Raw genomic sequence first — 26584 nt, 5'->3', positions numbered from 1 at the left:
TTCCCCTGACTCTCAGTCTAAAGAAGGGTCTTGGACCCACCTATTCTTTTTCTCCAGAGATGCCGCCTGACCCGCAGAGTTACTCCAGCTTTTTCAGTCTACCCAACAGTTAAATGTTTGTTAGTAGACACAAAATGCTGGAGTAACTCAGCGGGACAGGCAGAGATGCTGCTCTGAAGGAACAGCATCTGCAGTTCCTTCCTACTCAAATGTTTGTTCAGTATAGATTATGTTTAATACACAGCAGCTTATACTAAGACCTCTCATTCCAAGTTGTATGGAGCAAACCAAAGATGATGAATGCAGATTTTTTGATGTAACAGTAGCAGTATCCAAACAACCAGATACAACAAATGCACCTGTTCTTCCGACTGGTTTACTTACCACCCATTTAACTTAACTAAGTATGCCATGAAATAACCTGCTATGGGTTACGAAACTGGGAATAGATTAACAGAACCTGGGTTATTGATAAACCAGGAATTGAAGGCTCAGTTTAGGAACAGTCAACAGAATACAGACTGCAGCAGTTTCACAATGCAGAATATCCAACTGTATAAGAGTTGCATCACCTGTATAAGCCTATGCCTACCACACATTAACAGTGGCAGAATATTTAGCCCAGCAAACAAACTGCCAGCATTTGCCATTTCAAAAGATGGCCCGACCAAACACTAAGCGTCTGAACAACCCTTCACCAGACTGCCAGGAGCAAGGATTCTCCCGGCTTTTGCATTGATATCCAACCTCTCCTGTAGTGATCAAGGTTCTGTCCAGCTATTCTGGCAAACCTGGACTTCTAAGTATTGAGAGAACTGGCTGAGAGAGATTGGGATAGAAAGAGGTCTCTACTTCTGGTTCTTGCAGGACATGGAAAGATGCGATTTCAGTTTTATTCTGCTTCTTGGTTCTATGATAGAGATCAGTATCGTCTAATATTCCCTCATCTGGGGAGATTATGTGCATTGGGATGTGCAGGAATGAAAGGAACTTCAGAGTGAATAAAACAGAGCTCCACTCCCCTGTCATTGTCCAAGTGCTCTACGGCTTATTATTGGATAGACAAAAATGCAAATGAGCAGCAACCTGCCATGAGGGAAGGCGATGACATCGAAGACCAGGCTTCCCTTTCACATGCAGATATTACTTCACTTAGTACAACAGTTTATTATTCATCTTAAGACTAGCAATAATCACCTGCCATTTTTATAAATTCCTTTAATTTGCATCTTCAATCTCGTGCCTTGCCTCTTGACATATTGCTTCAAGGCTAAAGCTTGAGATACAAGGGCCAATTTAATTCCACCAATTGCCTCAAAAAGCCAGCTAGTTTTCACTTGCTCAAACTCACGTGAAGCACTGAAATTAAGACTCGGTCCAATAACTTACCATGTAGAGAGAAGCAGGCAAAACAGAACTTTATCTTCCCTCCCCCACCCCACCAAAAGCCAATGCAATTGAAATGAACATAGATCGATACACATTAGCAACTCATCTGAGCACAATTTCCATCAAGCCCATTGAAAACAAAACATGCTGCAAACAATTTCTAAGGGAGCACTTTAGTTATAACCATGCGCTACTATTTCCCAAATCCAACGGATGCTGCTGCCGAAGATTAGATGATGCCGTACCAAAAAGACCATCCTAGTCAATAAATAAATGAAATACAACTCAGTCAGCCGAGCAACTTTGACAGGTTGTGTGGAAGATTAAACTTTCATTAAAGTGTCTTGTTTCTCAACTTTCACTTAAATGAACAAGTATTGCTGCAGCATTTATGAAAAAGAGTAGCCATAAGTGATATTGACCTACATTCAGTACAATAAGACAAAATAAGTCTAGGGCAGTAGATTTGGTATACATGAACTTTAGTGAAGTATCCAGGAAGAGAGAAGGTATGTGACCACGAGGAAGAGAAATAGACATTGAGTGCAGATGACCCTTGTGACCATCCTCCTTCAAAACAGGGTACATCCTTTTGGATGCTGTCGAGGGGGGATGACACACCAGGGTTGAAGCAGCAGTATCAGACAGAGCTATGGCACTAAGCCTGGCTCTGAGGCACAGCAAGGAAGTATAATGTCTGGCAGAGCCATAGTAGTTGGTAACTCTTTAGTTTGGGGGGGGCAGACAGGAGATTCTTTGGCAGTAGTCGAGACTCCAAGAAGGCGTGTTGCATCCCTGATACCAAGGTCCAGGAAGTCTCAATGCGCTGTATGGCATTCTCAAGATTGAGGTGGAGCAGCCGGAAGTCTATGTGCACGTTGGCACAAATAGCATAGGTTGGAAAAGGAATGAGGTACTGCAAAATGTGTATAGGGTTAGGCAACAGGCTAAAAAGCAGGACATCCAGGGTACCGCACTCCAGATAACTCTTGGTGACATGTGCTGGTGAGGGTTGGGACAGGAAGATAAGGCAGATTAATTTGTAGCTGAGGGGTTAGTGCAGGGGGCAGGGATTCAGATTTTTGGACCATTGCGAGCTCTCCTCGGGCAGAAGTGACCTGTACATGAGGGATGGGTTGCACCTGAACTGGAGGGGAACCACTCTCCTGGCAGGCAGGTTTGCTAGTGTTACACGGGTAGGTCTAAACTAGATTGGCCGGGGGAGGGAAGAATCCATTGCAGGACTGAGACAGGTGAGGCTAGATAGGATGGTAAAGACGTTCATCGGTCAGGGCATTGTGCAAAAGTATGTAATTCTGCAGCTCTATAAAACTTTGGTTTTAAACATGTAGAGAATTGTGTGCAGTTGTGCTTGCTCCATTATAGGGATGTGGAGGTTTTGGAGAGGGTGCAGAAGAGATTCACCAGGTTATGCCCTGGACTACAAAGTATTAGCTATAGGGAGAGGTTGGACAAACGTGGATTGTTTTCTCTGAAGGTTTGAAAGCTTTGGGTAACCACATAGAAGTATAGAAAATGATGTATGATGAGAGGCATAAATAGGTAGACTCTTTCTCTGGATAATCGTGTTTTGGACAATACATTTAAGTAGCACAGCAGAGGTTTTCTTTTAAAAACTCTTCAGGAAGAGGTGCAAGGTGGTAATTTGTAGAGCTGCAACATAACCATTGCATTACAGCAGTTATGTAAATCAGTTTCCATTACGTTTGCAGCTATAAAACCAAAATGGAAGCAAAATAATTGGGGAAAATGGCACTCTAAATAAAGTGAAACTGACAAGTACTGTTCCTCCTGGCCCATGTATCACTTGCCTAAAACATTACTTCACTTCAAGACTACCCCTGCCTCCAACCCATGCAGCAATGTCCCACATTATCTAGTGCACGAAACACAGATAATAATAAAAATGGACAAATACATCCACTTGGATGATTTTATTAACTAAAGATATATATATGCACACATAAAAATCACAAAAAGCAACCTGTATCATTTTTTCCAGGTTGCAAACATGCACTATCCAAATTACACATCAGTCTGGCACCAGATAGCACAATGGATGTTTTGTGTAATGTGAATTTATTTGAACTACTTCTCAACAAATACTGGTCAAGGAGATACCATCTATCATAATTTGTTCCATAGTAATGAAGAAGTCGCAGTTTTGTCTACGTCAAGGATTCAATTCAAAATGGATAAAGATTGAGAGTAAAGATTAAAATTATAGTGCATATCTAATTGATTACATCACCAAAAACATGCACAGATCACCTAATGCAGAGGAAATTAGTTTAACCTGGCATCATGTTTGGCACGTCAAAGTGCCTGTTTCTGTGATGTTCTGTTCTATGCTGTACCCCAATGAACACCACATGATTAGAATTATGCAAAAACAGACAAATAGCCAAAGATGACATCAGGACAGGCAATCAACCACGGGCGAATGTAGATCTTAGATTATCTGAAGAAGCAAAAGAGTGAGATTTTGGGGTGGTCAGGTGAAAATAACTGAGAGCTCAAGACTTTTATAACTTCCAGGTACCACAGCCAAGGCCAAAGTGAAGTTTGTGGTTGTTACACAAGAGACATAGTTGGTTGAATGCTGAGATCTCAAAGAACAAAAAGATGAGCCAGTTGAGATTGCAACACGAGGATGAGATTTTTAAAACTGAAGGATTACTGGACCCAGAATCACGGTAATTCTTTGTATTAATATACATCAATATTCTGAGATACTGTATGTGAAAAGAAATGCTAAATTATGTATTTAGTTGATCTGATGTGTTGGGAATACCATGTATCTGCGCACCAGCTACATGAACATATTTGGAGTCAAACATTTAATACCTCACACACATTCAACCACATCCCCATTACATCTACACAGTCACACAGGCCAATTCCACAAACTATTTTAAAACAGAGCCAGTGAGTACTTCAGGTTTAGGAACCCAAGGATAAGAACTAAAAGCAGAAATATTGAACTTAACACAAATTCTTTCAAGCAGCAGATTTGTCAGGGCTGAGCAATAAATCATCATCATATAATATACACCAATTAAAAGTCAGATCTTGTGCGTATGTATATGCGTGTGTACATGTGTGTGTCTTTACATCTTCACGATAAAAATACGCGGTAACGATAACATTCTTACATATTCCGGTTGACATTTTTCCCGTCGAGGCCGGGATCACCTTATCTGAAGATTTCATCCTTTATTTATTGACAATACAGATTAAAGTTGAAAATCGTCAAAAGACTGAATTTAAAACAACCTGCTTCTGCTGATGAAGTCACAATGGGTCTGCTCCGAGCCGTCTCACAGAATCTTCCACGCGCTTTGATTGACGTCACCTCCCGGGTTATTCAAAAGACGTCGCAAATCAGAAACTCCAGCTCCAAAAGGCAGCGGACAGCCGGAAACCCCAGTCCAAAAAGGCAACAAGCTCCCCTCTCCCTGCCTCTGCCCTCTCCCTGCCTCTGCCCTTGCCCTGCCTCTCCCTCTGCTCTCTCTCTAACCGCATCTGCGCAGTTGGGGGGCTATCCATAAGTGGATAGGGTGGGGTTGGGGGTAAAAGGAGCGAATGAATAATAGTGATATAATATCAAGGGGGGGGGACGTTAGTGTGTGTGTGTGGGGGGTGGTTAGTGTGCACGCGCATGTGATGGGGCGGTTAGTGTGTGCGCTTGTGGGGGGCGGTTAGTGTGTGTGTGTGTGACGTCGCAGGCCCCCCCCCCCCGCAACGTGCGCGTTGAGGGGACGGGACCAAATGGGTCCCACTGGTTTAGTTAATCAATATAACACTCATCTAAGCATGTGTAAGTAGGAACTGCAGATGCTGGTTTAAACCGAAGATAGACACAAAAAGCTGGAGTAATCTCTGGAGAGAAGGAATGGGTGACCTTTCGAGTCGAGACCCTTCTTCATATAAGCATGTTCTGTCAATGTTTAAACATGTTCACATTCGTAAAGAGACATGCACACACATCTGCAACATCAACAGTACAACCGTGAATAAATTCATATAGATTTGACTCAATTAACATTATATTCATGAAGTTATCAATAACTCAAAAAACTTGTAAACACACAGGGTTACTTATGGGATTCGCACTTATGTTTAGTGTTAAGTAACTATATGTATATTAATGTATAATTGACATTAACAGTAGCATGTTACCAATGAGACATGGACACAAAGTACAGCTTGATTCCTGGAATGGGGATGCCCTATAAAGAGTGATGAAATAGACTGGGCCCATAATCACAAATTCAAATTCAGAGGTAATCTCATTGATGTATACAAATGTCTGAAGGGGCTTGAAAAGATGGATGTTGCTCTACTGACTGGGAGGACCAGATCCAGGGATCACAACTTCAAATCCAGGTCTAGGCCATTATAGACAGAAATGAGAAGACATTTCTTCATTCAGTAGGGTGTAAATTCTTGAAATTCTCCACCACAGATGGCCACAGAAGACCAGTGAGCACAAACAAGACAGAACGACAAGAGCAAGGATATTAAGGAAATCATGAGACATGGGATAAGTGCAGGTAAAAGATCAACTGTGAACTGATTGAAGGCTGAAGTAGATACCAAAGGTCAAATGGCCACTCTTGCTTCTATTACTCATGCTCACATGGAGCTAGGACTCATAGGACATTGAAGGAAGACACATAGCTGCATTAGCAATATGTTTTTTAAAACACATTTCCAATAAAACACTCTGCTATATTCAACACCAATTTATAAAGTCACCACAGGTACATTTTCACAAAAATCAACAAAAAATTAAAAGATCACCATTAAAGTGCAACAACCCACATGCATGCAGCCACACTAACAGTCAATTTATAAAGTTAATATAGGTAGATTTGCACGCATGGTTAGGCCAAAACATATATAAAGTTTCTCCCTATATATTAATCCAATTACCTTAACAATACAGTTTATGTTACCCTGGAGACATGCACACAAACACATATCAATATTACGGGTAGAATTACATAAGATAACCATGGGAATGTAGATACATTCACACACTTACAATACATTTACAGCAACAAAAAAAAATAGCGCAGGTCTTCTGTATATTCAAAAAGGCTCAAGCTGGGCCAAAAGGCCTGTTTCCGTGCTGTATGACTCTACGACTATGTATCGTTCAGTCTATACATCAATAGTGTTATTGGTTCTATTCCTTTGTAGCATGTGCACATTCTGTATACACAGCACTATTGCTACCCACATGGCCCCCATAGGACAATACAAAATGTTCATGTTTGAAAGCCTTTTACATATAGCTTAGCCCCTTAAGTGTCCAATGTCAGAAGGACTTGAGACAGCAGTCTTGCCCCACAAAACCTTTGCATCAGCTGCACCAAATTCAGGGCACGTACTCCTGCAGCCTGGATTGCACTAGCTGGAAGCATTTATGGACATCTCGTTGTACTGGAAGACCATCACATTTCAGACATTTGGCTTGGCATGACCTACTATCTACTGCTTTGGAGACCCTCAGACTACCTTTGATCGGATTGAACTGGATTTATTTTGCACCAAACGTTATTCCCATATCTGTACACTGAATGGCTCGATTGTAATCATTTATTGTCCTTCCGCTGACTAGTTAGCATGCAACAAAAGCTTTTCATTGTACCTCGGAACACATGACAGTAAAATAAATTAAACTAAACTATGCAATTCCGGGAACAACCGATAGATCAGCGAGACAGACCTCTGTTCACATCCTTTTCCTGACCATCTTTGCAAAGTATGCAGTCCACAATGAGGTGGGTGTCTCATACTCATCACAGCCTTCCCAAGGACAATGTGCATTCTACAGTGGAACTCCGAGTGTTCAGAAGAGATCTGGCAAGGAGGGCCCCCTCTCACTGCATCCAGCAGGATTCTGGTGGTTGTCAGGATGTTGTGGTGATGGGGCACCCTGCCAGATAGTTTGACAGTAAATTTGAAGTAACTACAGCTACAGCATACACAGTGACCTTAGGTGTATTTAGGAACAGAGCAAGCCTGGGCTGCAGTTCTGGGGTGAATGTTGGCGCAGTGCGGCTGGGCTGTGATTTCTGGATAAATGTTGGCGCAGTGCGGAGCATGGTTGGGCTGTGGTCTCAATGTAAACAATGGCACAGGGCAGAGGTTCCCGGCTGTGTGTTTAGGCAGTGTGGAGGGTAGGCTGCGGTTCTGGGGTGAGGTCTTGGTGCTGTGGGAAGTGTGACTGGGCTGCGCTTACTAGGCGAGTATTGGCACAGTGTGGAGCGCAGCTGTGCTGATGTTTCCAGGTGAACATTGGTGCTGTGCAGACGGTAGTTGAGCTGCGGTTCTGGGGTGAGTTTGCCACAACGAGGAGCATCCACTGGGTTTCGATTCCCAAGCAAATCTCAAGTATTCATGGAATCATAGGAGGTTTCGATGTGGCTCTATTATCAATGCCAGAACTGACAAACGACTGAGACCCCCAGGGTCCTGCCTCCACTACCCAATCAAGCAGTAAATGTGAGGCATCCACCGCCCTTTGAACGAATATGATAACTTTAACAGCCTTCTAACCCTTGATAGACTAGATAGATGCAAGATGCTGCGGGGCATGGCAACTCTTTGCATGCGATCCCAGAAGATGATTGACTGCGATCGTTCCACTCTTTTAACAGTTGTACTCATTGGTTGATTCGATTGGACAGTCCGCAAAACAAAGCTTTGTACTGTAATGGTTCAGGTGACACACACATTACATTTACAGTGATCTCTGTACATTCAGAGACACACATTTACAGTGAAGGAAGACACGAAATGCTGGAGTGACACAGCGGGACAGACAACACTGGAAAGGGTGACGTTTCGGACCCCGGTACTCAGAGAGACACGGAACTGCAGATGCTGCAATATTGGCCAACACACCAAGTGCTGGGGTAGCTCGGCGGGTCAAGCGGCAGCAGCCACACACACTGTGGAGCCTGCAGCCCGCTGCCCTTCGCCCGGCTCTCACTGATTCACTGATCCAGCTGTCAACATGGGACTGGCCGGGCCGGGCCGGGCCAAGCGCCAGCCCCTGTGCGGCCTGACAGCTGAGCCTGCTGCCGGCCCCCGGCCCCCGCTATCCTCACCTGGCCGATGGTGAGCGCAAGGGTCCCGAGTGCGTGTGTCCCCGGTGTTGTCGTTGTCGTTGTCGGGGGCCCGGCGCTCACGGCAGAGGCGCTCATGGCGGCCGCGCGGACGGAAACTGAGCAGCCGCGCTCGAGGAGGCCTGGTTCGGCCCGCGGCTTCTGACGCAACAATCGGTGCCGGCTCCTTCACGTTAAACCCGTTAAACACGTCAACCGACGGAGAGCGTCGTCGGAAGCGGCGCGCGCGGCACAGGAACTGCAACCGATACATTGGCTCCCCCGCCGGCAACGGTTCCGGATGGCTCCACTCCGCCTGCAGCGACACCCACTGGCAGCATCGCGACCGTGACTGCACTCCATCGACAGCGCCATCCACCGGCAGCACAGAGACAGTGACTGCACTCCAACTACAGCGCCACACACTGACAGCACAGAGACAGTGACTGCACTCCATCGACAGCGCCACACACTGACAGCACAGAGACAGTGACTGCACTCCAACTACAGCGCCACACACTGACAGCACAGAGACAGTGACTGCACTCCATCGACAGCGCCACACACTGACAGCACAGAGACAGTGACTGCACTCCAACTACAGCGCCACACACTGACAGCACAGAGACAGTGACTGCACTCCATCGACAGCGCCACCCACTGCAACTCCGGGGTGACTGCACCCCAACTACAACGCCACTCACTAACAACCAAAGATCTTTGCTAACAACAGCTCCACAGTGACTGCACCCCAACTACAGCGCCACACAGCTCTGGATGACTCCAATTCGTTGAAGGAAACAACAGGCTGAGTTACTCCAGCATTTTGTGTCATCTTCGGTGTAAACCAGCATCTGCATTTCCTTCCTACATCCTTTTTCTTAGGCTGTCCTTTGGGATGACTCATTTCCATTCCAAACCCTTTGGCTCTGAAGCGGCAAATGAGGTCAAGGAAATACTCGAAAGGACAGCCAAGAATTCTGGGCCTTCACGTTGTCCCGCACAAAAAACTCAAGTGCCATCCCAGCTGCAGCTCCCCCAGTTCGACAGGTCAATGCTTAGAGATTCCTGTGACTCCGTGAGGATGTGACTCCTCTTATTCAAGGAACCTCTTTCCTCCTGTTAAGCTCTTACCATGAGTGTTCATAGTGTGCCTGCTTTAGTTGTCAACCTGGTCTGACTATTGGAGCCAGGGAGCTGTTGGCCTTAGGGATGCAAAACTGGTTGGTTTGCCTACCTGTGAAATTGAAGGACACTCTGGTGCTGCGATATGCCTGTGGGTAGTCCCTTTTGATGTGAATGTGCATAGCCCTTCTCTAGCGGTATGGTGTCTGTAGTAGTCCCTCTGGTGCTCTGTGGGGATTCCATCTGGTGGTTCGGTGTCTGTGGGAAGTCCCTGTCTGGTGCCTTGAGGTGCCGGCAGTGGTAGTCCATGTTGTGGAAGGGTACAGCAGAACAGGTATCATTCTATGCCTGGTTTGACGTCTTTATTTTCAAACTGATGAATACAATTTTGGGCAGTACAGTGCTCCAGCAACCCAGGTCCGATCCTGACCTTGGGTACGGATAGTGTGGAGTTTGCACGCTCTCTCCTGTGACACTATTGGTTTCCCCTTAGTGCCCCAGTTTCCTACCATATGTCAAATATATGCAGGTAGCCATTGTAAATTGCCCTTTAGTGTTGGTAAGTGGTTAAAGGATCAAAGCGAAATTGGTGAGAGGAAGTAAAGGGGTTGTGGGGTTGATGGGATGGCTTTGCTGAGAACGAAGCAATTAATTGAATGGCCTCCCTCTGTGTTGTCTGAAGTCAGAAAGCAGAGCTCCTCATTTTTGGGCTCCCCCCCCCAATTTAACAAGTACTTTACCAATGGCAGCAATGTTTTGAGTAGCCCAGGTGCCAGGCTTTGGAATTCCTTCCCTAAACCTCTCCACCTTGCTGAAAGATGATATTCCCCAAAACCTCCTTTGCCTGAGATTTTTGTCACTATTCAGGGATTTCCTTGTGTCTCAGTGCCAACTTGTTTGACAACCCCGTGGGGTGTTACGACAAGTTAGACTACATGTTCATAAGTTTGTAGGCTCTAGGAACAGAATTAGGCTGTTCAACCCATTTAATCTACTTCGCCATTCAATTATGGCTGATCTATCTTTCCCTCTCAACCCCATTCTCCTGCCTTTTCTCCATAACCCTTTTACCCTTGCTAATCAAGAATCTGTATGCTGGTTACTGTTGTTGTATGAGGAGTAGGTCAGGTTTGGGACCACAACACACACCAAGGATGAGAATTATCAGAGACTAAATTAGCACAAATATCTGGCACTCACAGCAGCGCACACCAGCGGGAAGCCGAAAGGCGAAGAATAAACAGAGGTACTTACGGACTCAGAGAGGGAATGAGCAATCGGTCCCAGGGTGTTGCTGGTAGCCATGATGACCCCTTCCAGTGCGGAGATAACCCACGGCAACCACTGACTCTTTTCCTGGGAGGCTGGAGACCCTGACATTCCACATGGAACACAAAACAGTGAATGAATCAACTGCGAACAGGAAACATCACATTCACCCGGTGGAAGATTCTAGTACCTGGCTGGATTTGTGTTTGAGAAATCCTGGTTCGATTTGTGTTTAGGTGGAAGGATAGAGAGTCACTTCAACATCTCAGACTCCCATCGCGTATGACAAGATATACAACACATCACAAACTACAAAAACAAGACCAACTCAGCCACCAGCAACAGTGCCTCTCTGGCAGAACAGCTCAACCACTTAATTGACCGCCATGAGAGGAGAGAGACGGTCATGCCCACTACTCCAGCTCCAGCACCCAACAGCCAGACACTCATCATACAGTCTGCTGTTGTCACACACATACGCTGGAATGTTAACATACGGAAGGCAGCCGGTCCAGACAGAGTCCCAGGATGGGTTCTCAGAGACTGTGTTGTTGAGTTAACTGACGTATATTTACAAAAATCTTCAATCAATCCCTGGCACAACGCATGGTCCCCACATACTTAAAAAAATATTGGAAATAGTGCCAGTTCCAAAGCAGACAGCCATAGCCTGCCTCAACGACTACAGGCTGGTTGCACTAACACCAATAATTATGAAGCGCCTGGAGAGATTGGTCCTTAAGCACATCAGGGCCGCTCTCCCATCAACCCTAGATCCACACCAATATGCGTACAGAGCAAACAGATCAACAGACGTCGCCATTGCCACTACCCTCCATACTGTACTGCTCCACCTGGAACAACGGAGAGCATGCACACGACTGCTATTTGTGGATTGCAGCTCTGCATTTAACACAATCGTACCCAGTAGACTGGTCTCCCTGCTGTCCGACCTAGGCTTCGAACACAACATCTGCCTATGGATTAAGGACTTCCTTATGGACCGGCCGCAGTCAGTCAGGATGGGACCCCATAACTCCCCCACTCTGACACTCAGCACAGGAGCTCCACAAGGCTGTGTGCTGAGTCCCCTCCTCTACTCCCTCTATACCTATGACTGCATACCGACCCACAGCACAAGCACCATCAAAAAAGTTGCAGACAACACGACAGTGACGGGGCTGATCACTGAGGGCGATGAGTCAGCTTACAGGGAGGAGGTACAGACGGTAATAGGCTGATGCTCAGAAAACAATTTAGCATTCAATACAAAGAAAACAAAAGAGCTCATCATTGACATCAGGAAGAAGTAGGGTGACCATCCCGCACTCCACATAAACGGAGAAAGAGTGGACAGAGTCTCCAGTTTCAGGTTCCTGGGCACCCACATCTCAGCAGATCTCAGGTGGTCAACTAACATGCACTCCCTGGTAAAGAAGGCACAACAACGACTTTACTTCTGAATCAGGAAAGTCAACTTGCCACAACAGCTGCTAGTGTCATTCTACCATTGCTGCATAGAGAGTGCCCTGACACATGGCATCCTGGTGTGATGTGGCAACAGTTCTGCGGCTGACAAGAAGGCTCTGCAGAGAGTCATCAATACAGCCCAGAAGATCACCAACACACACCTGCCTGCCCTGGAAGAGATCTATAGCTCTCGTTGCCTGCGGAAGGCATCATGCATACTAAAGGACTCATCTCATCCCGCACATCACTTGTTTGCCCTTCTGCTCTCAGGAAAGCATTACAGGTCCATCAAATCACACACCATAAGATTAACAAACAGTTTCTACCCCAAGGCCATCACTCTGAACTGAACACCCCCCCCCCCCCCCCCCCCCCCCCCCCCCCCCAATATTTTGTACTGCCACAACACTATACTGTGAAATATTACACATTCTGACTTGACTTGACGTTTTTCTTGCCGTTTTTGTTGTTTCCATTGTCGTTATTATTTATCTGTTACGTTGGAGTTTCGCTGGGCACCCACAGTGCGCCTGAAATTTTGTTGTGTGTATTTACAATGACAATAAAGTGCATTATTATTATTATTATTTTGTTTGAAATGCAGCAACTTCTGCAGTGCAGTCACCAGAATTTCCTTTGAGTACCTGGATTTTCTACCGGCACCGTGGGAGAGCCGCCCGTCCCTGCTCAGTCGCCACATTGTCAAGTGCTCAAGAGACTGGACGATAAATGGCAGAGTGCAAGTGGCTGCTCTGACCATTCAATCCGCGTGGGCTCTTCTGAAGGGCAACTGAAGGAGTGCTCGTTTATTTTCCCCCTCCAAGTATTGTGTGCAGTTTTAGTCACCCCATTGCAGGATAGAGGATGCAGAGGTTTTGGAGAGGGTGCAGAAGAGGTTTATCAAAAATGATACCTGGATTAGGAGGTATTAGCTATAAGGACAGTTTGAGCCAAACTTGGATTGCTTTCTCTGGAGTGTCAGAGGTTGAAGGGATCTGATGGGAGTATATAAAATCCTGACAGGCATAGATAGGGTAAACAGTCAGGACTTCTTTCCCAGGTGGAAATGTAATAAAAGCGGGCATAGGTTTAAGGTGAGAGGGGGACGGTTTATAGATCTACAGTGCATTCAGAAAGTGTTCAGACCCCTTCACTTCTTCCACATTTTGTTACATTACAGCCTTAATTTAAAATGGATTAAATTAATTTTTTTAATCATCAATCTACACACAATGCCCCAGAATGAAGAAACAAAAACAGGTGTTTAGAAATTTTTGCAAAGTAATTAAAAAGAAATAACTGAAAGATCACATTTACATAAGTATTAAGACCCTTTGCTATGACACTCAATATTGAGCTTAGGTTCATCCTGTTTCCCTTGATTATCCTTGAGATGTTGCTACAACTTGATTGGAGTCCACCAGTGGCAAATTAAATTGATTGGACATGATTTGGAAAGGCACACACCTGTCTATACAATGGTCCCAGAATTGACAGTGCATGTCAGAGCAAAAACCAAGCCATGAAGACGAAGGAATTCTCCGGAAACCTCCGAGACAGGATTGTGTCGAGACACAGATCTGGGGAAGGGTATAAAACAATTTCAACAGCATTGCAGGCCTGAAGAGCACAGTGGCCTATGTCATTCTTAAATGGAAGAACTTTAGAACCACCAGGACTCTTCATAGAGCTGGCCGTCCAGCCAAACTGAGCAATCGGGGGAGAAGGAAGGTGACCAAGAACCTGATGGTCACTCTGACAGAGCTCAAGTTCCTCTGTGGAGATGGGAAAACCTTCCAGGACAACTATATCTGCAGCACTCCACCAATCAGGCCTTAATGGTAGAGTGGCCAGACGGAAGCCACACCTCAGTAAATGGCACATAGCAGCCCGCTTGGAGTTTGCCAAAAGGCACCTAAAGGACTCTCAGACCATGAGAAACAGGATTTTCTGGTCTGATGAAACCAAGATTGAACTCTTTGGCCTGAATGCCAAGCGCCAAGCCTGGAGGAAACCAGGCACCGTTCATCACCTGGCCAATACCATACCTACGGTGAAGCATGGTGGTGGCAGCATCTTGCTGTGGGGATGTTTTTCAGCAGCAGGAACTGGGAGACTAGTCAGGATCGCGGGAAAGATCGGAGCAAAGTACAGAGAGATCCTTGATGAATACCTGCTCCAGAGCGTTCTGGACCTCAGACTGGGGCGGAGGTTCACCTTCCAACAGGACAATGACGCTAAGCACACAGCCAAGACAATGCAGCAGTGGCTTTGTGACAAGTCTGTGAATGTCCTTGAGTGGCCCAGCCAGAGCCCGGACTTGAACCCGATCGAACATCTCTGGGGGGACCTGAAAATAGCTGTGCATCGACGCTCCCCATCCAACCTGACGGAGCTTGAGAGGATCTGCAGCGAAGAATGGGAGAAATTACCCAAATACAGTTGTACCAAGCTTGTAGCGTCATACCCAACAAGATTTGAGCCTGTAATCGCTGCCAAAGGTGTCTCAACAAATTACTGAGTAAAGGGTCTGAATACTTATGTAGATGTGATATTTCAGTTATTTCTTTTTAATTACATTGCAAACATTTCTAAACACCCGTTTTTGTTTTTTTATTATGGGGTATTGTGTGTAGATTGATGATTAAACAAATGAATTTAATCTATTTTAGAATAAGGCTGTAACGTGACAAATGTGGAAAAAGTGAAGGGGTCTGAATACTTTCTGAATGCACTGTAGGTGCGGGACAAGTATTTTATATAGAGAGTGGTCGGCGCCTGGAACCCTTTGCTGGGGTGGTGATGGAAGCAGGCACGTGAATATGCAGGGAGTAGAGCAATGTGGATCACATGCAGGCAGAGATTAATTTAACTTGGCATCACGTTTGGCACTGATATTGTAAGCCTAAAGACATTTTCCTGTGCTGTACTGTTCTAGGTTAAGTATTTATGCAAATTTCTTTGCAAGATTACTACAGTATTGATACTGGTTTATTATTGTCACATGGGACAAAATAGTGAAAAACTGTTTTGGTTGCTCTCCAAGAAGATCGCACCCTATGTCAGGTAGTGCAAAAAGGAAAATAAACAAAGTGGAGAATAGGGTGTTGCAGCTACAAAGAAAGTGCAGATAAGGAAAATGTACAAGGCCTGCGACTGGCAGATTGGAGGATTGGGATTGCACTCCTAGCATATGATTAGTTGAAGAGTCTAATAATAGCAAATAAATAGTTGTTCCTAAATGTGGTGGTATGTAATTTCAAGCTTTTGTATCTTGATGGGATCGGGGAAGAGAGAGAATGACGGGTGTGTGAATGGTGTTTGATGATGTTGGCTGCTTCCCCGAGGCAGCATGGCATAGATGGTCAAACGGGAGGGGGTGAAGATTAGTTTGTGTTATGGATGGCATGCTCCAAATCCTAATCGCTTATTGCACTGGAACCTCTCCTCATTTTGCTTCCAGATTCTTTGCCAATTGCCTCAAATTTATGATCATCAATTTTTCAGGCACTAGAAATATTCTACTTCAATGAGCAGTTTTCATAAGTTATAGAAGCAGAATTAGGCCATTCATCCCATCAAGTCTACTCTGCCATTCAATCATGACTGATCTATCTTTCCCTCTCAACTCCATTCTCCTGCCTTCACCCCATAATCCCTCCTCCACCTGGCTGTTATGTGCCATTCAACCCTTCCTCACCTGGATCCACCCACTTGCCAGCTCTTGCTTCACCCCTATCTCCCAGCCCGTGGTACTGCCTACTTCTCCCCTACACTTTTAGTCTAGATGAAGGATCCCAACCAGAAACAGCGAAGGTCAGAGATGTACAGCACAGAAACAAGTCCTTTGGCCTAATTCGGCATGCCGATCAAAATGACCCATCCAAGCTAGGTTGTTACCCTCCACGGATGCTGCCTGAACCGCAGAGTTCCTCCTGCTGCTCTCTTTTGTTACCAATTTGATTCATGTGCAGAGCACTCCAGCCCTGTGGAGACCCGTGATCTCTCACCATTCTAAATTAATATTCTGAAAATCAAAACCTGCAGATGATGGAAATCTAAAATAAAAACGGACAATGAAGGAAATGCTCAGGTAGAAACAAGGAACTACAGTCTGGTTTACACAAAACGACAAGGTGCTGGATTAACTCAGCAGGTCAGGCAGCATCTCTTCAGCTAGACACAAAACGCTGGAGTAACTCAGTGGGACAGGCAGCATCTCTGAAGAGAAGGAATGGGTGACGTTTCGGGTCGAGACCCTTTTCAGTCTGAGCATCTCTGCAGAACAATGGATAGGTGGCATTTGGGGTCAGAACCCTTCTAAGCCCAGGCACATGGATATGCAGGGACTGCAGAGATATGGATCATGAGATTAGTTTATCTTGGAATCGTGCTCGGCACAAACATTGTGGGCCATGGAACCTGTTCCTGTGCTGTGCTGTACTGTTCCATGTTAAATGACTGATATGGATTGTGAACAGTTGCACCAATCGCTGCCACACCCCGACTGGTCACAGACTCCCAACCTGGAAGCTATCATTTCCTCCCTTTCCAGTCTCTGATATCAAAAGCCTAAAGGGCCGGTCCCACTTAGACGAGTTGCTAGGCGACTGCCAGCGACCAGGACAATGGAATGCACCGGCAGCAACCTATGACAGCACCTACGACAACCCAAATTGTTGCCACTGTCGGCAAAAAATGTTCAACACGTTACATTTTTCGGCAGTCACCCATAGTCGCCTAAAAAAAATCACCTAAGTGGGACAGGCCCTTAACATGCAGTGATTCAAACATCTTTCCTCAAATGCCTCAAGATCTGGAGTCACTAAACCATATCATGGTCCCTGGAACGTCTAAATCTGCTATGGTCTGTAGATGAGCAGGATTTTAACCCCCTTCACGGCGTCAGGATGTCCCAAGGTGTTGTACTGCTCATCAAGTACTTCCCCTGAAATCACCATGTGGGTTTGATATGGACTCGCAAAAGAGAAGGTTGTACAGGGGAGTGTGTGGGAAAGAACAACTACTGTAGCCAGCAGCGAGTTACTATGCACCTACCTCTCGCCTCCTCCAGACGAGCCTTCTCGGCAACACCCTCGGTTGTGGCCTCACCCACATCGCCCATCTCTTGCTGCTCTTCCCTCGGGACACTGTCGCCCCCAACGTCCATCCCCTCCGACTTTCCCAGCGACGTCTCCTCGTCCTCAGCTTTCAGGACAGACCCTCCCCGGACCACCTCCTCCTCCTGCGCTCCTTCTCCGACCATCGGGGAGCCTGTTCCTCTCGCATGCTCCCTGCCTTTGCTCTGTCCTATCTCGTCATGTCCAGCACCTCCCTCTGGAGAAGACTCTCTCCCAGCCTCTTCCATCCTCTTTGTAATGTTCAGAGGAGGTGCCTCCACTTGCTCAGCCCCTCCCCAGGTATGTCTCTGTGTTACACGCGGAGTTGCTGGGTCTGCCACAGCCTCCTCCTGTGCTCGACCTATTCCACCCTCTGGACTGCTTACAGAAGGAAGCTCTTTTTCCCTGTCCTTCTCTGGAGAAGATGTTTCCCTTGCAGTCTCTTTAACCTCCTCTCTCTTCTGAGACGCTGCAGCCTCTGTAGAGTCCACATTTCCCTGTGACCCTTCAACTGCGCTCGGCTCCTGCTTTCCCCCTGAATGTGATACATTCTTCGTTACAAGCGGAGAATGCAGACTTTTTTCCAGCTGGTCATTTTGCTCCTCTTCCTTCTCCTCCACTTCCTCTTCCTCCTCCTTCTCCTCCCCATCTGGTGCTCCCTGCTTCCCTTGGTCCAATGAATCTATCAGACAATAAAAAGAAAAGTTTGAGTTCAGAAAAATGAGTGGTGTCCTTATTCATACTTACAAGATCCGAAGGAGGCTTGATTGGGTATAGGTGAGATTTTTTTCATTGGCGAAAGAGTCTTCAACAAGGGGAAATAAATACCAGATAAGGGACCAATAGTTTTAAAACTAAAGTACGTAGAAACCTCTGCTCCAACAAGGTGGGGAATCTCTGGAATTCTCTGCCTGAGAGTGGTAAAATTGGTATGATTAGAAATATTTAGTGGAGATGGATAAATATTTGAAAGATCAAAAAAAAAAATGGCCAAAGGGGAGGGGGTGAAGATTAGTTTGTGTTATGGATGGCATGTTCCAAATCCTAATTGCTTATTGCACTGGAACCTCTCCTCATTTTGCTTCCAGATTCTTTGCCAATTGCCTCAAATTTATGATCATCAATTTTTCAGGCACTAGAAATATTCTACTTCAATGAGCAGTTTTCATAAGTTATAGAAGCAGAATTAGGCCATTCATCCCATCAAGTCTACTCTGCCATTCAATCATGGCTGATCTATCTTTCCCTCTCAACTCCATTCTCCTGCCTTCACCCCATAATCCCTCCCCCACCTGGCTGTTATGTGCCATTCAACCCTTCCTCACCTGTATCCACCCACTTGCCAGCTCTTGCTTCACCCCTATCTCCCAGCCTATGGTACTGCCTACATCTCCCCTACACTTTCAGTCTAGACCAGTGGTTCCCAAGGTGGGGCGTACGCCCCACAGGGGGGGCAATTTGATTTTTAAGGGGGGCAATTGAGCGCGACTGAGGAGGTCGGGTCCAAATTTTCAATTTTTTTTTTTTTTGGATTTTCCATCAGGTAAACATATGTAGTTTATGTTTCAGATGTTATTTTGAGTAAATAATTTTTTGGGGGTAAAAAAGGTCTTTATTGTGTAGTTATTATATAATCACCGCACCATCGCTCTTCATGCACGTCGCACGAAGCGTGCGAGGTCATGGGAGAAACTTATTTATTGAATTGGATTTAGAAATGCGATTCAAAGAGCTTTTGCTAAGTTACCCTTATAATATCGATTTCCTCCGTTTTCTCTCAAGGGAAAGTAATGGGGGGCCATCAGGATTTTAGAGGTGATTAGGTGGGGCATGGCCAAAAAAAGGTTGGGAACCACTGGTCTAGATGAAGGATCTCAACCAGAAACAGCGACGGTCAGAGATGTACAGCACAGAAACAAGTCCTTTGGCCTAATTCGGCATGCCGATCAAAATGACCCATCCAAGCTAGGTTGTTGCCCTCCACGGATGCTGCCTGAACCGCAGAGTTCCTCCTGCTGCTCTCTTTTGTTACCAATTTGATTCATGTGCAGAGCACTCAGGCCCTGCGGAGACCCGTGATCTCTCACCATTCTAAATTAATATTCTGAAAATCAAAACCTGCAGATGGAAATCTAAAATAAAATCAGACAATGAAGGAAATGCTCAGGTAGAAACAAGGAACTACAGTCTGGTTTACACAAAACGACAAGGTGCTGGATTAACTCAGCAGGTCAGGCAGCATCTCTTCAGCTAGACACAAAACGCTGGAGTAACTCAGCGGGATTAACTCAGCAGGTCAGGCAGCAGCTCTGAAGAGAAGGAATGGGTGACGTTTCGGGTCGAGACCCTTTTCAGTCTGAGCATCTCTGCAGAACAATGGATAGGTGGCATTTGGGGTCAGAACCCTTCTAAGCCCAGGCACATGGATATGCAGGGACTGCAGAGATATGGATCATGAGATTAGTTTATCTTGGAATCTTGCTCGGCACAAACATTGTGGGCCATGGAACCTGTTCCTGTGCTGTACTGTTCCATGTTAAATGACTGATATGGATTGTGAACAGTTGCACCAATCGCTGCCACACCCCGACTGGTCACAGACTCCCAACCTGGAAGCTATCATTTCCTCCCTGTCCAGTCTCTGATATCAAAAGCCTAAAGGGCCGGTCCCACTTAGACGAGTTGCTAGGCGACTGCCAGCGACCAGGACAATGGAATTCACTGGTCAGCACCGGCAGCAACCTATGACAGCACCTACGACAACCCAAATTGTTGCCACTGTCGGCAAAAAATGTTCAACACGTTACATTTTTCGGCAGTCACCCATAGTCGCCTAAAAAAAATCACCTAAGTGGGACAGGCCCTTAACATGCAGTGATTCAAACATCTTTCCTCAAATGCCTCAAGATCTGGAGTCACTAAACCATATCATGGTCCCTGGAATGTCTAAATCTGCTATGGTCTGGAGATGAGCAGGATTTTAACCCCCTTCACGGCGTCAGGATGTCCCAAGGTGTTGTACTGCTCATCAAGTACTTCCCCTGAAATCACCATGTGGGTTTGATATGGACTCACAAAAGGGAAGGTTATACAGGGGAGTATGTGGGAAAGAACAACTACTGTAGCCAGCAGCGAGTTACTATGCACCTACCTCTCGCCTCCTCCAGACGAGCCTTCTCGGCAACACCCTCGGTTGTGGCCTCACCCACATCGCCCATCTCTTGCTGCTCTTCCCTCGGGGCACTGTCGCCCCCAACGTCCATCCCCTCCGACTTTCCCAGCGACGCCTCCTCGTCCTCAGCTTTCAGGACAGACCCACCCCGGACCACCTCCTCCTCCTGCGCTCCTTCTCCGACCATCGGGGAGCCTGTTCCTCTCGCATGCTCCCTGCCTTTGCTCTGTCCTATCTCGTCATGTCCAGCACCTCCCTCTGGAGAAGACTCTCTCTGTGTTACACGCGGAGTTGCTGGGTCTGCCACAGCCTCCTCCTGTGCTCGACCTATTCCACCCTCTGGACTGCTTACAGAAGGAAGCTCTTTTTCCCTGTCCTTCTCTGGAGAAGATGTTTCCCTTGCAGTCTCTTTAACCTCCTCTCTCTTCTGAGACGCTGCAGCCTCTGTAGAGTCCACATTTCCCTGTGACCCTTCAACTGCGCTCGGCTCCTGCTTTCCCCCTGAATGTGATACATTCTTCGTTACAAGCGGAGAATGCAGACTTTTTTCCAGCTGGTCTTTTTTCTCCTCTTCCTTCTCCTCCACTTCCTCTTCCTCCTCCTCCTTCTCCTCCTCATCTGGTGCTCCCTGCTTACCTTGGTCCAATGAATCTATCAGACAATAAAAAGAAAAGTTTGAGTTCAGAAAAATGAGTGGTGTCCTTATTCATACTTACAAGATCCGAAGGAGGCTTGATTGGGTATAGGTGAGATTTTTTTTCATTGGCGAAAGAGTCTTCAACAAGGGGAAATAAATACCAGATAAGGGACCAATAGTTTTAAAACTAAAGTATGTAGAAAGCTCTGCTCCAACAAGGTGGGGAATCTCTGGAATTCTCTGCCTGAGAGTGGTAGAATTGGTATGATTAGAAATATTTAGTGGAGATGGATAAATATTTGAAAGATCAAAAAAAACATTTGGGTTCTGGGGAACTGGCACAGGAGAGGAGTTGAGACGAGCACAGATCAGCCACGATTTCATTGAATGGAGGGCAGGATTGAGGGGCCAGGTGGCCTACTCCTGCCCCTGTTTAATTGGGATCAGACACAAACCAGCATTCTTGCAGAGGTGTGGTAGCATAGTCAATGGCTGAATTCCATGGTCTCTGTCAACTGTTCCAGTTAGTTCCCAACAAGCTTTCACTGAGCTCCAGCTCTTGAGCACAGGTGTATTACTCATCAAGGGAAGGGGAGACTCCTGCTGACTTTTATCCTCTCTCCTTCCCGGAACTAGCCACTTTTTCGGCTGTTTTAATCTATCCGGTAATCTCTGCAAATGGCACAACAGAAGGCCCCATCCCCATCCACTCTGCTGCTGGTGCACAGACAAAGAGGCTTCTCGGAACTGACACCAAGGAACGTGAGGGGCGTTGAGGCAAGACCGGACCAATTACATTTGGCAAAGGGCAGAAAACCAAAATTAAAATAGAGAACAGATCCTGACGGATTGTAGAAGTGGTGGACTTTGCAGAAATACGCAGATTTTTCAACTTTAATGCATTAGTTAACTGGGAGCCAGTGGGAATCAGCAAGTGAAGGGGCGATGGGTGAATGGGACAGTGTTTGGAATACCTTGGGCAAGGAGTTTGGAAGAGAGAAGGCCAGACTGGGCACTGGGTCTGCAGTAAATCAATCCATTGGTCTTCTCTCCTCCCCTTGTGCCCAACACTGTGGATCTTTGCCCCCTTTTTTGGTATTTGCATATTATTGCCATGTGTTCTGAGATGCATTGATTGCGTACTATCCAGTCAAATCATACTACAGGCCCATCCTTGGGCATTTGACCCATCTTGCCTAGCCTTGCAGGACCTGGACAATTAATCCCAGTGCTCTGTTTTCCCCAACTCACTGAACTTTATACACAATCCTTTTTGGAAAACATGATGATCAAATCTGCTTGCAACACACTTGGAGGCATGTGCACCACAAGTTCCCTCTTCCACTTCTCTCAACAACTGCCTTTAGTTTATGTTCCTCAAGTCAAGTCAAGTTTATTTGTCACATACACATACGAGATACGAGATTCCTGACAATCTACTTCTCTATCCACAACCTTCAGAACCTCAAAATCCTCCGTTGAATCTCTCATGACCCTCTCTGCCCCCAAGGGGAACAGGACAATAGAGGAACTGTGACAGGCTTTGACTTTGCAACCACTCTCCCAAGAGCTGGTTTATCTCCCTCCTTTCCTCCAGTTGAGCATCGTGTAGCTGAATGGATCAGGGCATTGTATGTTGCTACGATGGCAGTTCTGATAGTTACGTTCCTGAGAACACACACACACGGATACTGACACATGCAACCCCTCCCTTCCCTCCCCCCCCCTTCATCTACCATCAAAATAATATCGTCCTTTACCATGGTGGGGGTGAATTCGTTCCTGCGACAAATCTTCTCCAGGGGCAAGAGCAACGCTCTCCTTGATGGGTGAGTATTTAATCCTCAATTGAAATAAAGCCTCCTGAAGGTCATTCAGGATCATTGTTTCATCATCATTCTCCGGATCTTTTTCCTCCGTCTTCAACTGGTTCATTTCAGCTCTCTTGTCCAACATATTGTCCACCATGTCAAGGATGTTTGACTCTGCCTTCTCCAGTATATCGTCAAGAGTATTCTCAATATGCTTGTCGGTTGTGGATAACTTTGCAAGCTTTAGTGCCTCTTCCAAATCCTGAAGTGCAGCTTCAACTTCCAGAACTTGCTGATGGCTCAGATACTTTAGCACGAGTTCCAAGCTCTTTTCACCCAAGGAGCCTTTCAAAATGATAAGTTTCTCCACAGCCTGCTGGTACTTTAGACCTGCAAACATTTTGCTTGTGTCTTGTATCCCAATATCATTACTGGTTAGCGTGAGTTCTTCAGTCTTGTTCCCTTCAACTTTAGATGGGTTGGATGTATTTTCACTCTTCGGATAAGCCTCAGGCCCCCTGTCCCCACCCTCTGCACTCTCTTCAGTTTGAATACCCTCATCGGACTCGCTGCTTTCTTCATGTAATTCCCCTGAAAGTTGCTTCAAGTCCTGAGACCGGCCTTCTTCCTCTGTACTTAGACCATCCTTATCCAGTGGCCTAAGGGAGGGCTGTTCTGATTCCTTCTGACTTTCAATCTGATCTGCTTGTTTGTAAATGTTCTGAGCTCCCTCTTTTTCTACTTCATGATCTTCCTCAACCGTACTGTCCTTAAATCCCTTTGCGGCCTCTTCTCCTCCATCTTGTAGAACCTCTGGCTCCACGATATTACTTTCTTCTGTTACGATCATGTCATCAATATCTAACTCCTGATCGTCTAATCCATCTTCACGATTAGCGTTGGCATCATGTTCCCTCGCCATTCTGGCGTCTGCAGCATTTTCATCCTCTAACAGCTGATCTGGCTGCACTTCAACATATGGTTCATACAAACTGTCAACATCATCCACCTCTTCTTGGACTTGTTCTGAAATACTATTGGCAGCCAGGTCTACGGAACCATCTGAAGGTAGTTTTATTTCTCTCGGGTCCTTCTCTCCCACGTCATCTTCTAGCTTCAGCATCTTGCGGTCATCTAGGTCTGTGCCACTCATCCAAGAGCTTTTCCCATCCTCAGCTTTCACTTCACCTTGTGAAAGTGTGGTATTGATGTCTTCTGCAGGAAACCCTTCTCTTGTTACCACCTTGGTTTCATCTTTTGATTTCAACCCTTCAATTACAGTACCAGGTCTTTCAAAGGATGCATGTTCAGAAGACTCGGATGATTTGTCCACTCCAGTTTCTGGTTCTGACTGGTTAAACTCTGGGTGATATTGATTCATCTCAGTCCCTGATTTAACCTCAGCGTCACTTTGCAGTTCAATTTCTTGATTACTTTCCCCTACTTCTGGGACATTCTTAAATTCATCGTCAACCACCATCTTTCTGGGGGTGGCACTCTCTGTTTGCAAGTTACCTTCTTGGTACTGCCCTGATTCTTGACCCTCGACATTGGATGCATCGAGTGGCTCCAGCTCCGCTCCCTCCTCTTCCTCTTCCTCTTCCTCTGTGTCGTGATTGGTTTCCCATTCTGAACTTGTGTCGAGAGCCTGCACTGCGGCTTCAGATTCAGGAGAACCCTCCTCTACATCAGCCTCGGTTCCAACTGCTTCATCGGTTGAACGTAGAAGCTTATTTTCAGCCTCCTCCTCTGACATACTCAATAAATAGATCTTATCTTCCTCCTCATAAGCTTGACGACTTACATCTCTCGTGTCTTCAGGTAAGTCTTCAGAATTGTCCAGATCTATAACCTTGGACGTTATCTCATCTCCACTTACAACTGCAGACATGGTGTCTCCCAGGGTTGTCCTTAGCCCTCCACTTTTTGTATCTTCTGAAGTTAGTATTTCCTCATTTTTAGTAATTTCTTGAGTTACTCCATCCAACCACTGTCCTTTTTCTGTACTGATGGAAGCCTCTGGAGTATCCAGAGTTTGAGTTATAGTTTCAGTGTTACCTTCACTAGATTTTAAATGATGGTCTTCAACAGCATCCTCATCTTTGACACCACCTTGTTCAGGGAGTGATTTAGTATCCAAATACGAAAGCAAGGGTATTCTCTCAAGAGACTCGGCCAAATCTCCCGTCTCCAATTCTGCATCAAACTCTGGATCTTCATCTAATGCAGTGACTTTGCTGGTCACCTCGTCATCTACCACAACCGCATCATCTGTTGACCCAAATCCAGTTACTAATACTGAAGAGCCCTCAAGTTCATGAAATGCTTCCAGCTCGCCTTCTTGAGATTCAAGTTGATTTTCTGCCAGTCGACCCCACAACCCCGCCGACCCTCGAATGTCTCCGTTACCTCGATGTAGCCCTTCACGCCCTTCCTCTGTGGGAGGCGAGCTTTCTGGGTCCTGAGAATTAGATTCCAAACGCGTGCCCACTTTAACGTGGCTACTACCATCCTCTCTTGTTGAATGGTCTTCCAAAGAAGAAATATTATCACCCACATCAGCAGGTTTTTCCGCAGATTCTTCATCTTCAACATGAAGAGATTGTTCATTATTTAGTGCACTATCTACAGCTTCAACTTCTCTGCTTTCAGCCTGTGTTTGGGAGTCACTGACTTCCTCCTCTGCAGACTGAACTGCATCTTCCTCTTCGCTTGCTTGATCGTCCCCAGATTTATCTCCAGGCTCTGTCGAAGTCTTCCCTAACTCATCATCTGGAGCACCTTGGCCCGTATCATCCTCCCTCTTCTCTCTCGGACCTGTGCCCCTTTCTACGACATGCTCTCTGCTCTCGTCTTCACTTGACCCTGCGGCTCTGACCAGTTCATCAAGATCCACGTCATCAAACTCTTCTCCGCCTTCCCCGAAACAACCAAAATCCGTGTCCTGTGAACGTAAGAAAAGAAGAGGATAAAATAAGATTAGCTTCACGCGAGGAATGAGGCAGGAGCCGCTCACCTGCTCTCAGTCAGTGAGATCACTAAGCCATGTCATAGGAGCTGAAGTAGGCTATTCGGCACAAGTCTACTCTGCCATTCAATTATGGCTGGTCTATTTTTTCCTCTCAACTACAATCTTCTGCCTTCTCCCCATAACCTTTGACAGCCATACTAATCAAGGCCCTGTCAATCTCCACTTTAAAAATACTTAATGATTTCCACAGCTGTCTCACAGCAATGAATTCCACATTCACTACACTCTGGCTAAAGAAATTCCTCTTCATCGCTTTTCTAAAGGTACGTCCTTTTATTCTGAGGCTTTTCCCTGTGATTCCAGATTCTCCCACTAGTGGAAACATTCTCTCCACATCCACTCTCTCCAGGCCTTTCATTATTCGGTAAGTTTCGATGAGGTTCCTCCTCATCCTTCCAAACTCCAGCAAGTACAGGCC

The 26584-nt window shown here is 46.0% G+C and overlaps 1 protein-coding gene across 4 annotated transcripts in view; it reads right to left on the bottom strand.

Annotated features, from left to right (window-relative positions):
- mia3 (MIA SH3 domain ER export factor 3) overlaps window positions 1-26584 on the bottom strand; it is a 77876-nt gene that overhangs the window by 35422 nt on the left and 15870 nt on the right. For 3 of the 4 annotated variants that reach the window (XM_055636123.1, XM_055636124.1, XM_055636125.1), the window contains exons 4-7: window positions 23085-26079; window positions 20667-21338; window positions 17454-18197; window positions 10911-11029 (exon numbers count right to left, since the gene is read on the bottom strand). In XM_055636123.1, the coding sequence (XP_055492098.1) occupies window positions 10911-11029; window positions 17454-18197; window positions 20667-21338; window positions 23085-26079 (4530 nt within the window). The remainder of the gene's footprint in view (window positions 1-10910; window positions 11030-17453; window positions 18198-20666; window positions 21339-23084; window positions 26080-26584) is intronic. The other variant, XM_055636126.1, reaches the window with a different exon arrangement.

Source organism: Leucoraja erinacea, chromosome 5, assembly GCF_028641065.1.
Source record: "Leucoraja erinacea ecotype New England chromosome 5, Leri_hhj_1, whole genome shotgun sequence".
NCBI lineage: Eukaryota > Metazoa > Chordata > Chondrichthyes > Rajiformes > Rajidae > Leucoraja > Leucoraja erinaceus.
This window is presented reverse-complemented; position numbering and strand designations above follow the sequence as displayed.